Source organism: Psammomys obesus, unplaced genomic scaffold, assembly GCF_907164565.1.
Source record: "Psammomys obesus unplaced genomic scaffold, mPsaObe1.curated_primary_1811, whole genome shotgun sequence".
NCBI classification, from domain to species: domain Eukaryota; kingdom Metazoa; phylum Chordata; class Mammalia; order Rodentia; family Muridae; genus Psammomys; species Psammomys obesus.
In genome coordinates, this window is record NW_026591918.1 from 4,161,220 (window position 1) to 4,176,618 (window position 15,399).

The 15,399-nt window shown below is 37.9% G+C and overlaps 1 protein-coding gene across 26 annotated transcripts in view; it reads right to left on the reverse strand.

Moving 5' to 3' along the window:
- Positions 1-15,399, reverse strand: part of Slmap (sarcolemma associated protein) — a 122,814-nt gene that overhangs the window by 18,977 nt on the left and 88,438 nt on the right. For all 26 annotated transcript variants that reach the window (XM_055612298.1, XM_055612289.1, XM_055612295.1 and 23 more), the window contains 3 exons: positions 12,981-13,040; positions 9,290-9,370; positions 8,966-9,025 (listed from right to left, as the gene is read on the reverse strand). In XM_055612298.1, coding sequence (XP_055468273.1) covers positions 8,966-9,025; positions 9,290-9,370; positions 12,981-13,040 — 201 coding nt within the window. The remainder of the gene's footprint in view (positions 1-8,965; positions 9,026-9,289; positions 9,371-12,980; positions 13,041-15,399) is intronic.

A 15,399-nucleotide genomic window follows, 5' to 3' on the forward strand; every position in this document is an offset into this window, starting at 1 on the left:
AGGGTAATAGAGAAACAATGTTATAGATTAACTTTTAAAAATTAAAAATACTGTGAATCATAAAAATGCAATAAAAACTAGACTGGATGCTCCAGTATACCTGATTTGTACCCACCATCACATAGACAGCAGGTAAACATACTTGCTGAATTATTAATTGATGTAACTTTAGCAATTTAACTAAAATAGACTTAACCCAGCATTACCAACTTCCCTAGCCTCTTCCCTTTCTCGTTACTCTGATACTCATCTTTTGCTGTACTAACACTTTGGTGGGATGGAAAGATGACTCAGCAGCTAAGAAAGCTTGCTAAGCAGCCACAGGGCTAGAGTTCAGAATCTAGCACACAGGTAACAAGCTGGGTGACTTAGAAATGCCTGAACTCACGTCCTTAGTCATCAGGGAAATGCAAAACAAAATGACCCTGAGATTTCACCTTACACCCATCAGAATGGCTAAGATCAAAAACTCAAGTGACAGCACATGCTGGAGAAGTTCTGGAGAAAGGGGAACATTCCTACACTGCTGGTAGAAATGTAACTTGTACAACCACTCTGGAAAGCAATCTGGCGCTCCTCAGACAACTAGGAATAGCGCTTTCTCAAGATCCAGCTATACCACTCCTAGGCATATACCCAAAAGAGGCTCAAGTACACAATAAGGACGTTTGCTCAATCATGTTTGTAGCAGCCTTAATTGTAATAGCCAGAAGCTGGAAACAGCCCAGATGCCCCTCAGTAGAGGAATGGATAAAGAAATTGTGGTACATTTACACAATGGACTCTTATTCAGCAATAAAAAACAAGGAAATCGTGGAATTTGCAGGTAAATGGTGGGATCTGGAAAAGATCATCCTGGCTGAGCTATCCCAGAAGCAAAAAGACACACACGGTATATACTCACTCATATAGACATATAATATAGGATAAACCTACTAAAATCTGTACACCTAAAGAAACTAATCAAGAGAGAGGACTCTTGCTAAAATGCTCAATTCCTATTCAGAAAGGTGAAGAGGATGAGCATCAGAAGAAGGAGAAAAGAGGGAACAAGTCAGGAGCCTGACACAGAGAACCTCTGAAAGGCTCTGCCCTGCAGACTATCAATGCAGATGCTGAGACTTATGGGCAACCTTTGGGCAGAGTGCAGGGAATCTTAGGAAAGAAGTGGGAAACAGTAAGATCTGGAGAGGACAGGAACTCCACAAGGAGAGCAACAGAACCAAAACATCTGAGCACAGGGGTCTTTCCTGAGACTGATACTCCAACCAAGGACTATGCATGGAGATAACCTAAGACCCCTGCACAGATGTAGCCTATGGCAGTTCAGTATCCAAGTGGGTTCCATTGTAATAGGAACAGGGACTGTCTCTGACATGAACTGATTGGCCTGCTCTTTAATTACCTACCCCTGAGGGGGAAGCAGCATTACCAGGCCACAGAAGAAGACAATGCAGCCACTCCTGATGAGACCTAATTGACTAGGGTCAGAAGGAAGGAAAAGAGGACCTCCCCTATCAGTGGACTTGGGGACGGGCATGCATGCAGAGGGTGGAGGGAGGGAAGGAATGGGACGGGAGGAGGGAGAGAACCACAGGGGTGATACAAAGTGAATAAAGTGTAATTAATAAAGAATTTTAAAAATTTTTAAAAAGCTTACACAGTGTTAAAAAAAAAAAAAAAAAAAAAGAAATGCCTGATCTTATATCTCCTGATCTTATATCTCCTACTGGCTTCTGAGTGTACACAGGCCTACATACACCTCTCCAAAGCATACACATATACAAATGAATGTACATGTGAATGGGTGGGCACACACACACACAAACATACATGCACACAATCAAACAATCTTTAAAAATATTTTGGCTATTAAACACTAACATCACCCTGTTAAGTCGTATCTTTCTATTGTATCTAGTTGTGTTTTGCATTCTTTTGTGTACACATGCTTAGGTATATTACACAGCAAGTTCTAGGTTAGCCTAGGCTATAGAGTGAGACCTTGTAGCAAAAAGAAATAAAATAAAGATTCTTACTACAATAGAAGGCAAGACAACAAATACGTAAGAAATGATACAGTTATAAAATCATTCTTTGACCCCCTACTGTAGCAGTAACTAATTGGGTGTAAATAATCAGCATTTACTAATACTTAAGTAGTAATAAGTGTGCAATTTAATGGAACATGTTTGTAGTCAGACATTTCTCCACAAGTAAATTAGTTATAAAAATAAAATTACTTTAAAAGTTACTTTGCAAGGAGAAACCTGGGAGACAACACCTTAAATAATCAAAGTTAATGTCACCAACAAAAGAACAATTCAATATCTGGTACTTTCTGACAAGAGCTCCAATATTTCTATAAAATATACACAGTTTAAATCTAGTCATGAGGAGACATTAGTCATCCAAACTGAGAGACATTTTAATTTTTTCACGCTGTTCAAAAGTGCTAATGTCATGAAACTCAAAGGAGACTGAAGAGACATGACAAAGGCAATGCATGGTTGTGCTATGACTCCTTTGACTCCTTTGTCATAGCACAAAGGAAAAGTGAGAATAAAGTCAGCAGGTTCAAGTACATTAACATATCAATGTTATTTAACATCTTGATTTTGAGAATGGTATAGTAGCCATATAGGAGGAGGTGGATATGTAGCAAGGTATTTAGGAATAAAGGTTATCATTTCTTCTATGGTGAAAGGAAAGAGACAGGGGAAAGAAGAGTATATGGGACTCAGTCATAATGCTGTAAGTTTTCTGTGGATCCAGGAATTGTGTCAAAGTAAAATAAAAGAACATGCTACATATATTTAAATACAAGAAATATAGTAGAATATTAACACATACTGAATCTAGGAAGTAAGCATATATAGGTACTTCTGGTTTTCTTCAACTTTTTCCAAATTCGTTTGGTTTTTTGTTTGTTTGTTTGTTTGTTTTGTTTTGTTTTCCAAGACAGAATTTCCCTGTATAGCCTTGGCTGTCCTGGAACTCACTCTGTAGAACAGGCTGGCCTCAAACTCACAAAGATCTGCCTGCCTCTGCCTCCTGAGTGGTGGGATTAAAGGCCTGCCCCATCACTGCTCAGCTGTTTACATTTTTTAATAATAATAATAATAATAAAAACTCTCCTAAAGTAGCCAATCCTAATACCACCATCTTAGGACAAGCCCAATCATTTCTGACTAAACTCCATCAACTTATCTTGCCCTTCTGTGTTTATCATTACAAGCACAGTAAGAATAAATGGATGTCTGCAACAGCTTTAAAAAAAGACAGTTTTGCTTTAGTGGATCTTCATAAATGAGGAATCTACCTCTAAAGTCTATACATGGGCAATTCTTATCCATAGCATGACACTTCCCTGGATAGGTCATGCTGTCAAGCAAAACTAACAGAGCGCTTCACTTTCACATGAGATAACAAAGAAGTTGGTTTTTATGCCAAGTAATCACATTTTAAAGGAGAACATATAATCAAAGCCATAATGAGCTGTGCTTACACAAGAGAGCATTATTTGCAAATTAGTTCTCTGAACCATATAAAAGACCAAATAAAACAAACAAACAAACAAACAAAAGGCATGTATCAGATCATACAAACTCTAGAGCATTTGGTCACAGAAATAGTACTATTACTGACTAAAATCTCTGCAAATTAAGTTTGGTGCAATAAACACAAATGACCACTTTCAAACTAATCAGAGTTAGTGTGTAGATCGGCCTTCTAAGCAGCCAAGAGACAATTTTTATCAAAGACTAATGAGAAATCTTTTTGTGCTCAAGGCTCATTAAACATGTTTTTCACAAGGTTTTGTTGGAAAGTACTTTATTAGTTTAGTTTATTGTGACTTAAGTCTATTCTCATGGCACCCTACTTTTTTTTCTAAAAACAGGATTTTTGTTTTGTTTTGTTTTGTTTTAAATCAATCTGCTTCACAACCTTGGGAAAAGTTTGGTGATGAGTATTAGTGAAAAATGCTTAGACAAGGGTAAATACAAGTGTTCTGCAGCCTAATTAATTTTCTCTATCTTTTCTTTTGGAGGCTGGGTCTTATCTAGCTTAGGCTGGCCCCAAATGAACTTAAGAGTATTGCCTCAACCTTGCACCAAGTAGCTAGGATTAAAGGCATGTTCCTGAACACCTAACCCCATTTTATTTAGCTATAGAAGTCAAGTGGAAATAAATATTATTGAGGAATTATGATAAGTGAAAATAATAATACAGCTTCCCTGCCCCAGCTTTTCTAGCATTTGGAAAGATGAGATAGGAGGATCTCGGAGGCTGAGACCTTAAAAAACGTGTTTTACTCCTACCACTCTTAACTGTATATCTTCAGAGCTGCCTGTGCTGTGTTGACTAAATAAAACTATATATAGTGTGGACCTCAGAAGTACTCATATCCTACATGTGCACAGAAGCCCAAACTATGACACTGGTATCTGAGCAGAGGCCAGAACCAGCTTCTCAGCCAAAGGCTAATTTCTGCAGATTCGTATTATGCATAAACCAACTAAACTCAAAAGCATTAGCCTACAGAAAAACTGCATATGCCCTATATTAAATTTGGTTTAAATAAATTATGTTCCAAAGACTCAGACTCTTTTAGTATACATAGTTGAGAAATACTGAACCACTTAGGAAAGGACCAATCAAAGCATTTTCTCCAAGATCTGCCTATGCATGCTTCACCTGCCCGCACAGACACTAGCACATCAACGGATAGAACACCGTTCTATCTTGCTGAGGCAGCTACTCAGACGGGAGCACCCTCTTTCCACTACTATCAGCGTTCCCCTTCCAGAAAGTCTGGCAGTGGTGGGCTTAGTATGTAAATCAAATTGTCTACCATAACTACGTGTGCATGCAGGACAGTCACAGGTTGCTGTCTAACTGCAAATCTGATCGTGGCAGTGGGCTCCTACAGCTGAATTTTTCACTCCCTTGCCTCTCCTGATCAGACAGATTCCTTCCTGACAGTTGGTTCCTTTGCTAGCTCTCTTATCAGTCCCATTTTGTTTTGTATTTATCTGGTAATTTCTCCTATCACCTGCACCCATAATCGTGTAAAAGTTCCTAAACTGAGCTACTGCCTTATGCCTGCCCAAGTCTTATCTTTAACCACATTTATCCTACAGGGCCAGACCCATACCCATGCTCCTGCATGGATGGCTGAGAGATGTTATTCCCACTGTTCACATTGGTCTTGCCTTTAAGAAATACACCATTCCCTTTCTCTTCTTGGCACATTCTTACTTACTTTTAGCCATCTTCTTTGGGAATCCGATCCAGACCACTGCCCCAACCCTGTTCCCTACCAGGAAGTTCAGCAATTTTCCAAAGTTCCCATCAACTCATTAAAATGACACACCTCTCCTCCCTAAGATTACGACCTCAAGCAGGTATGCTGGCACACCTGCAATCCCAGCTCTTAAGAGGTAGAGACAGCAACACCAGAGGTTCAAGCTATACAGTAAGTTCAAGGCCAGACTGAGCTACATGAAACTGTTTCAAAATTCAAAACAAAACCAAGAAAGGAGGAGGAGAAAGAAAAGCGAAGAAGGGGCTGTCACTTTCTTATAAGCCTATTTCTGTGTCTTCCAGTTCAATAAATATTTCAGTGGCACAGGCTATTAAGGAGGAACTGCAATGAGCAAGTGAGCTTCATAGAGATGGGCCATCGTTTTGCATGGCTATGATGGGTGTAACTTGGACATAAGTGTCATGCCTTTCTAATCAGTCCTAAAAGTTAACCGTGGGGTCTGAAAATTTACCCTCTTCCTTTAAGAGAAACTTCCAAGTTGGGTGTGGTAGTGCATCCCCATAATCTCAGCATTCAGAAAGCTGGAGTACTGCAAGCTTGAGAACCTGTCTCAACTACCCCACACCAAATCAGAAAGTTCTGTCAGGCTACTGTACCTCTTTATATAGAGTCAAACCATAATCCCACACAATCAAGCATAATTTAAGTGTTTCTAGTAAGTTTCACTGAGTACATTGGTTTAGGAATGTATAAAACTCTTACAAAAGAAAGATAATAACTACCACTTAAAGTAATGATGATGATTATTTCTTGGCAACTCTTATAAGATGCTCCTGCTCCTAATCAAGCATGGAATGATGTAACACTCCATTCTCTCTTTTTTGAAGATTCATTTATCTTACTGTGTGCGTGAGTGTTGTTCCTGCATGTGTACATGTGTACCACATACACAGCTGGTGCCCACAGGTCAGAAGGGGCCTGGGCCCCTCACACTGAAGTTATGGATGGTTGTGAACCGCTCACATGCACTGAGAACCAAACTCAAGTCCTCCAGAGCAACAAATGCTCTTAACCACTGAGCTAAACTCTGGATGCTTAATATTCTGTTTCTAAAAATCAAGCTGCAGGATGATGGAAAGATGGCTCAGCAATTAAGTGTGTACTGCTTGGAGAGAATGCCAAAGTTTAAACCCCAGCATGTACAACAGGCAGCTAGAATGGCCTATAACTCCACCTCCAGAGAGTCTGATAACCTTTCTGGACGCCAAAGGTTTCTTCACTTGTGTGTACATGCCTCTACATAGATATCTATGCACACTTATTTAAAAATAAAGTAAATCTAAAAATAACTTTAAAATCAAGTTGTAAAAATCTTTCTATTTTATTGAGAGGTAGACAGGCCTCTAAATTTGCTTCACAGTCGAAGACAGCCTCGAGTTCCTTATTCTCCTGCTCTCCCAAATGTTGTTTGCTATTATAGGCAAGTGTCACCAGAGCCAGCTTCAAAATCTTTGAATAGCTGTGGTTAAAACACTATTTCATTAGCAAAAGTCAGCAGTCATACAGAAATGTTAGGAGGGAAGGAGGAAGAGAAGAAGAGAGGAATGGAAAGAGAGGCAGAGTGTGTGTGTGTGTGTGTGTGTATGTGTGTGTGTGTGTGTGTGTTCATGCATGCAAATGTGGGTAGATAAGTGTCCGTCCATACAGATATGAACATATGTGGATGCATGAATGCACACTTGTGTACTTGTGAGTATAGAGGCCAGAGGTCAATGTTGGCTGTCTTCCCCTATTTGTACATACACATAATTAAAAATGAATTGAATGAATAAAAAAGCATTAATAACAGTTGAATACAATTAACACAATCATAATGCTACCTAAAAGTTAATCAGAATTTAGCTGATAAGATTTGAGAGATTTATACAGCACAAAAGACCATATAAACTGCTACCCTTATAAGTGTTTATTACTTAATTTCCTTTCTTATTTTTTCATGGTCCCATAAAGTACCAAGGTTCCATTCACCACTGCCCAGTATCAGCTCTTTTGTCTAACAGTGCTCCCTTTCCCAGTACCAGCCTGTTTGTTTGATGGTTTATTTGTTTTGCAATGCTGAAAATCTTACAAGCCCAGGGCCTTGTGCCAGAGTGGCAGGTACCCTAACAATGACTTTCACCCTCATCCCTTTTTTCCAGTATAACAAACATCTTATAACAATGATTTTACGTTTCTGTGGAGATTTCTAAACTGTGCAAACCTTAATTCATTTTAATTACTATGACATGAAAGAAATTGTGCCTTGGGCACACCAAGAGTCGCCTAAGAGAAGTACAGATCAGTAAGTAAGGGAAACTGTCATCAGACTGAAGGGCACACTGGCTACCCGGGTCAACAATCCTCAGGAACTTCCTGAGTTGTGGAATTCAGTCAAAACTGCTTCCAGAGACAGTGTGACTTTCAGTGTCCACGGAGAAGGAAAAGAAAAGGAAAGTAGGAATGTCCAGATGAAAGAACATGAGAGAATCTGAGTGAACTCATTCTTGCCATGGTTGCATAACTAGGCCAGCAGTAGGGTCATGCAGGGTGGAGCACGCCTCTTCCCTCATATCTCAGAATTCAGCCTGCCTTCTAATGACCCTTAACAGCCCTGCTGAAACAATAGGTATGCGCACACAAAGGAACTTCTAGAGACTACCCCCATTGTTCCTCTCCCAGAGAGCTTCCTGATTGGTGCTAGTTCATCAATCCCCATATACTCATCCACGGAACTGAAACTTTCTTGTATGAAGTGAGGCAATGAAAAGTAGTAAACGCTAAAAGTCATAGATTTATCAGTAAGTCTTCTCCAAAACACTTTATTTCAAAATAGTTTGTAAATAATTGGTATTTCCTACCCACTGTATTCTAAAAGAATAACTACCAAGAAAAAAAATACTTCCCTTTCAGGGTTGAAAAAAGTGAAGAAAGAGGTTTATTGTAAAATTTCTCAGCTCAGTGAAAGAGAAAAACTTAGTCTTCTCTAGGGATGAGGTCCTGACTGGCTAACTCCTCAGCTCTGAATATACTGTTCAGGCTGTGTTCATGTACTTATGCATATACACAAAATAATAAGTAAAGAAAAAGAGGCCATGAACCTGAGAAGAAATGAATGAAGCATGGAAGGAGGTAGAGGGAGAAAAGATGTAATTGAAAAAAAAAATAATTCTAGCCCCAAATTTCTCAAAGAATCTTAAGAACTAAATAATTTTGGGGAAATAAGAAAGAGCAGCAAAGTTTGAATTTAAGGATTTCTAGCACATGACAGCAGAAAGAATGTGTTTTTTTTTTTTTTTTTTTTTCTGGAAAGGTAAGAGTTTTTACCTTACTCTGATCATGTTAAAAGTACATATAAATTTCCTATAAAGTACATATAAATAGAAAATGAGAAAAAACACAAATACAGCTGAATTTCAGGTTCAACCACTTGCTTCTTTGTCTCCACCAAATTAAGTTACTCTGTAATTTAAATGTGTGTACATATTTCTTAGCAAGCACTGAGTACCAACACTTTCAACTTTAGTTCTTCATACTTTAAACAACCTTTTTAAAACAGTGAACTAAAATGTAAAGCTTTACATATACATGAAACAAATTTTTGGCAAAAGGTGAGTCTAATATCCTGGCTTAAACTGTTGTGAAATCACATTAAAGTACCTTTTAATAGAGACACCTTAGCAAGGGGTTCATTTAGGTCTTGCTCATCCATTTGGGCGTCTACAAGGGGGGAGAGAGAGAGAGAGATACAGTTTTTAAATATATCAGCAAATTATTATTATCAGAGTAAATAAACTATCTCTTACACTTGGACAGTTGAAAATAGTTTTAACAAAATATTTAAGATTTTATAGAAGGATCTGCTAAGTCAAAGCACTGCTTTTTCATTAAACACAAACTCTGAAGTTTTCATCCACATTTTAACCAATAAACCTCCTAAATTGCCAAAAGACTGTTCAGCTTCGTAATACTAAGTTAACTTACCTGTAGTGTCGTCGCTGCTTTTTTCCTTGCTTGGACTCAGAGTATCTGATAAGTCAGATTCCTTTGCTTTCGCCTGGTTTTCTGTCAGGAAAAACAGAAAAGTCAAAATGTTATTAAAATTCAACACCTTTCTAGCAAGAAGACTGCTTTAAGTTCAAAATCTATGCCTACACAAAACTGTTAAAAATCTACTGAGATCTCTGAATCTCTTTGTTCTTCACCACCTGATCCAAAATGCAATGCTGGTTATTTCTCAGAGCTCACAGCAAACCATAATGCGGATCCTGCCTGCTATGCAGAAGGCTGGGGCTGTTATCCAAGCTGTCCACTTATCAACTGGGAACAAAAATGCAGTGAGCTTTGTTACAGTAATCAGGGAAGCACAACAAATACAACAAAATTCCCAGAGCAATTGGGACACTGTCTGAAGATAATCAAAAGGAAAGGTCACATTACTGCTGGAAACCTACCTTAGTGCACATTAGAAAAATCAATCTAAAACTCACAATTACGAAAGTACCTGTTAAGATGAGCAGCCCATTTCTAAAGAAAATTCAGCAAACCATAATTACAACAAGAAAGGAGACCTCTTTTAAAGATTCTGGTAGTGCCAAGTATTCTAATTAAAAAATGGGGTACAAAACTAAACAGAGAATTCTCAACAGAGGAATACTGAATGACAGAGAAACACTTAAAGAAATGCTCAACCTCCTTGGTCATCTGAAAAATGCAAATCAAAACGATCCTGAGATTCCACCTTACACCAGTCAGAATGGCTAAGATCACAAACTCAAGTGACAATACATGCTGGAGAGGATGTGGAGAAAGGGGAACCCTCTTCCATTGCTGGTGGGAATGTAAACTTGTACAACCACTTTGGAAATCAATCTGGCACTTTTTCAGACAATTACGAATAGTGCTACTTCAAGATCCAGCAATACCACTTGTAGGCATATATCTAAAAGATGCTCAAGTACACAACAAGGACATTTGCTCAACTATGTTCATGGCAGCTTTATTTGTAACTGCCAGAATCTGGAAACAATCTAGATATCCCTCAACCAAAGAATGGATACAGAAATTGTGGTATACTTACACATATACTACTCAGCTATTACAAACAAGAAAATCATGAAATTTGAAGGCAAATGTATGGAACTAGAAAAGATTATCCTAAGTGAGGTAACCAAGAAGCAGAAAGACACATGTGGTATATACTCACTTATAAGTGGATATTTAGACATATAGGATAATCATACTAAAATCTGTATACCTAAGGAAGCTAATCAAGGAGGACCCTGGGTAAGATGCTCAATCTTCATTCAGAAAGGCAAATGAGATGGACATCGGAAGAGGGAGAAAACAGGGAACTGCCTAACATGGGTACTGGGAACTGAATTCTGTTCCTTTAGAAGAGCACAAGTACTCCTAACAGCTAAGTCATCTCTCCAGCCCCCTCTTTAAGTATTTTAAAATTTCACTTCTGATTGACTTTCTTCTGTAGTATTTAATCGTTAAGAGACATATACAAGAAAATGGAAAAGCTACCAACATAATAACAAAACTATTCCTAAACTGAGAAACATATAAGGTGACTGTTTTACTTTATCTTGAGTAGGCACAATTACTATAAAACAAACACACCAACCATAGGCCATTTCTGTATATACCAATGGACCAATAACTTGGGGAAAAAAAAAAGGAAGAATTCACTTTTTTGTTTTGTTTTGTTTTTGTTTTAAACAAGGTCTCATTCTGTATCTTTAATTGTCCTAGAGCTCGCTATTTATGCCAGAAAGGCCTCATATTCATGGCAACCCTCTTGCCTCAGCCTCCTGTATGCTGGATCAAAGTACCAAATCTAGTTAACCATGAGAATTTTATAAGCAGTGTATGTTACGATTGTACAGGGGCATTATACATCGGGTTTATAAATCACGCCTCGTGACTGGTTCCATGTGGGAGGTTTTATAAGGGAAGGAGGAGGGTGTCATAGAGACCACCTCTGGGCAGGGTAGGAGAGAGAGGAGAGAGAGAGAAAGACATGGTGGGGGAGAGGGCGCCCCAACAGATAGTGGGGAAGAGCAAGAGAGCTAGATAGCAACCATTATGACCACCCAGTTTGGCAGTGTGAAAAGTACTAATAAATGTTGATTTATAAAATATAAAACTTATATTTATATTATTGTTAGAAAATGAATTAAACTCATTTGCATGGAATTATTTACCATAATACATTTAATAAATATCTGACTGAAACAAAGAACCTTCAACATTTGTCCACTTTGTTCCTTAAGATAAAAGCCCAGCCAAGTGCGGCTGTTCCCATTTGTAATCTCAGCACTCAGGAGGCTGAGAAGGAGCTCAAGGCTAAATGAAACTACACAGTGAGACCCTGTCCTAGAAAACAAAAGTCAAACTAAGAAAAGACCCAGAAGTAGAAATGCTGAGTCAAAACAGGTTCTCCAAAACTTTCCTTGTATATTTTTTTACAATCAGTAATATTGCACACACCTTTTTCAAAAATTTTACCTGATTTCAAGCATATATATTCTATTCCAGAATACACTAAAGTACTAAGGCAGCAAGGCACTTTTCTGAAGGCAATACCAAACACCTTCTCCCTCTGCTTTGCTTCTAGTGTGAAGTGTTGGTTACTCAATCAACAGATTAGAATAGGAACTTAGGTGGTGAAGTAAAGGCTATTTTAAAATCTGTTCTCATCTCACTTTAATAAGATGAAATAAATTGCCTATGTACCAAAAATAGTTCACTATTCTGAAACCTTATGCCTGTTTGCCAGAACAATATTAGCATTGCATAGTCTATGCATTCTTTCTCCTAATATGGCATCTACTGTGCACAAAACTAGAATGAAAGTTACCAGACATTTGAAATAACACAATTTTTTAAAGAACACTTTAAAAAGCAAGCTAACCCAATAATTCTAAAAATACAGAATGTACTAAAATAAAGTGTTACAAACACTTAGTGTTTGTTGTTTTAACTGGATAAGATTCTGGAATTTTATGTTGGCAAAGTCTGATTAAAGTTCCACTCTAAAAAAAATACATCCCACCAGATTTATTTATTTTATTTTCCTATGCTTAAAAGCAGCAGTATGATGCTTTAAACCCTAATTTTCTTCCCTGAGTTTAAACACTATGATAATAATAATTTTTAAGCATAAAAAAACCTGCTACTTTGGCAAATTACTGGACTGTTAACTATAAAATACAACATAGTTTACACTGACAAAAGTTATCACTAATGTTTTAATCGAACTGAGATAACAAAATAGAGAAATGCTGAATATCAAAAAGAATGTTAAAGATACAATAATCCTCAAAATAAAATTAAATATTTTTCACTCATAAAAGGTTTGCATTATGTTGACTAAAATTTTGAATGAAAACTAAAAACAATGCAGAAGACAGAAAGATCAAAAGCAGACCTACCACAAATATTAACTTTAAAACCATACACAAATGCCTACATTAAAAGAAACTGTCCTATGTTTTCTTAAAATAGACATCTAAATATTTCATATAATATCTACACTTGCTAGATTGACATTTTGTAAGCAGTAATAAATAAAACTGTGGTTAAACTACAACAACCTTGAAATTTTAAACTAACTTTCATTATCCAAAATAACTGTAAAACCATAGGGGGAAAACAGAAAACTAACCTTTTGAAAGCTTTGATTCTTCTACCACTTTGGTTAGATGCCCCTGGACAATCAGCTTCTCTGCCAAAGAAAATAAATGTTACTACCGAAGCTCAAACACAGCCGCGTTCCCTGAGTGGAGCAGTGTAACACATTCCATGACCAAATTTAAAGACGATAGCATTACCCGTTATGACCAAGCTTCAACAAAAAGCTTGAATCCGGAAGAAGAACTAGAGAACTGAACTTACTAAAATGATCACATTAATGCAAAAAACTGGGAGCAGGAAAAGAATATGCCTTCTGTTTTCATTAGATATCATCATACTATAAAGTGTAGACCTTCGTATAAAAGAAACAACAACAACAACAAAAAAACCAATGTGAAATCTTTAAGTCATGGGTATGAAGCTGAAATAAAGGCATTCTGGGAAGGCAGTTTACTTAAAGAAGAGAAACAATGCTATATTGATAGTTTACTCTTTCCTACTGACACACTTGAGAAGAGTCTAAATAACATACATCAAGAAAATGATGACTTTAGAAGAGCTAGCTATTTAAAAGAAATTTTTAAAAAAGCATGTGCTTTAGCATTTGATGTATGTTCCCACATTCTGCACATCACTGAGGCAGATAACGTATCCATTCTGCTATTTCATTCTTTACTCCTGTGTATCAGCTGCTGTCCTTCAGTCAACTCCTTTGTGCTAGACCAATTTCTCTGTTCTTGGACTCTTCAACTAAAATTTAGTCTGCACCCTCCAATCGATCACTGAAGTCACCCCAACACCACTACAGCCTCTTGGTTGCCTGAGCCCACAGCTCCTTCCCATTTCTTTTTTTTTCTTTATTATTATTATTTTATTTATTATTATTATTACAATTTACTCACTTTGTATCCCAGCTGTAGCTCCCTCCCTCATCTCTTCCCGGCTTCCCCCCCCCCCCCCCCTTTCCTCCTATGTCTCTCCCCTATTCCACTGATAGGGGAGTCCCTCCTCCCCTACAATCTGACCCTAGCCTATCACCCATTGTTTATCTGCCTTTCTTTAAAACAAAGAGAGGCTCTTATGAAGGAAGGGTAGTAGAGACTGAAGAAAGTGTCTTGTTCAAAGGCGGCAGCTACTTTACCACTAAGCAATACTCCTTGTCCTCTTTTTAGATTTCATTTTGAGACGTAAGTTGCCTATGTTAGCTTTGAACTTTTAATTCTACCTTTCATGCTCCAAAGTAGTTAAGAATACAGATTAATGCAACAGATCTATTTCACACTTAGACAATTTGAAGAGGTGCTAGTCCTCAAGACATAGCTACCTGTTCTCAACTGTATCCTATACTGTACTCTTGACCCTGAGCTCTAAATCTTGTTTTATTCTCTCATTTTATTATTGTAACATAACTTCTGATAATTTCATGAAACAGAATCGCCAGAAGGTAAATGATTTGTCACTCTTTTCCCCTGAAAATGCTAGTTTTCCACTAATACCGATAGTTGCTTGACTAACTAGGCCCATAATTCTACAAGAAATTTCCCTTCAGAGCTTTAAAAGCAGACTGCTCTGCTCTTTCCTGGCTTCTACATGGATGAGTCCAATGACGATCTGAATCCAGTTCCTCTTGGGTAGTAAGGACTTCTAATGCTTATAATACTGGATCTGCCTGTCCTTCCTGGATACCTGGGGGTGACATCCCCCAATTCTGTGGCCCTGAGAAAGTTCCATAGACTTATGCTAGCCAGGGCCAAAGCATGTAGGAGAGGACGGGAGTTTCCGACTTCTTGCTCACACTGTCCCCACACTACAGGAACTCTAGAAAATCTTCTGAGATGGCCCAGACTATTAAGCTAACCCTGAGCACTGATGTGGCACACAGCACTCTCATCACAACAAACGAGCAGCATAAATGAGAAACGCATAAAACCAGAGCTTGCTCAGCGGCTAAAAGCAAGTGCTCCTGCAGAGGAACTGGCTCCATTCCCACATCAACACGGTGGCATGTCCGCCGGAAACTAGGTCTAGGGGATCTGACACACTCTTCTGGCCTCCGTGGGCACCAGGCATGCACATAGTACAAATGCATACATGTAGGCAAAATAATCATATATAAAAAGTAAAAATAAATAAATGTTAAAAAAAAAAACAAATACAAGAATACAGAGTTTGAAACGTAGAAGGGAGGGAGGGACAAAAAAAATACTTCAGGGTTTATTTACTGCCAATTTTGTTTACTATGAATCTTCTTTGTATTCTTACAGCTCTTGAGTTCTCCTTCCCCATTCTAGCCCTCATGCTGGAGAAAGAACACAGGGTACTATACCACTGGGCCATATACCCAAAGGTATTTTTTATACTCCCCCCACCTTTCTCTAACTAAACTTCACAAACCACCCATTTTAAAGGAGCAATTCAGTAATATTTAGTATATTCGTGATATCTAAAAC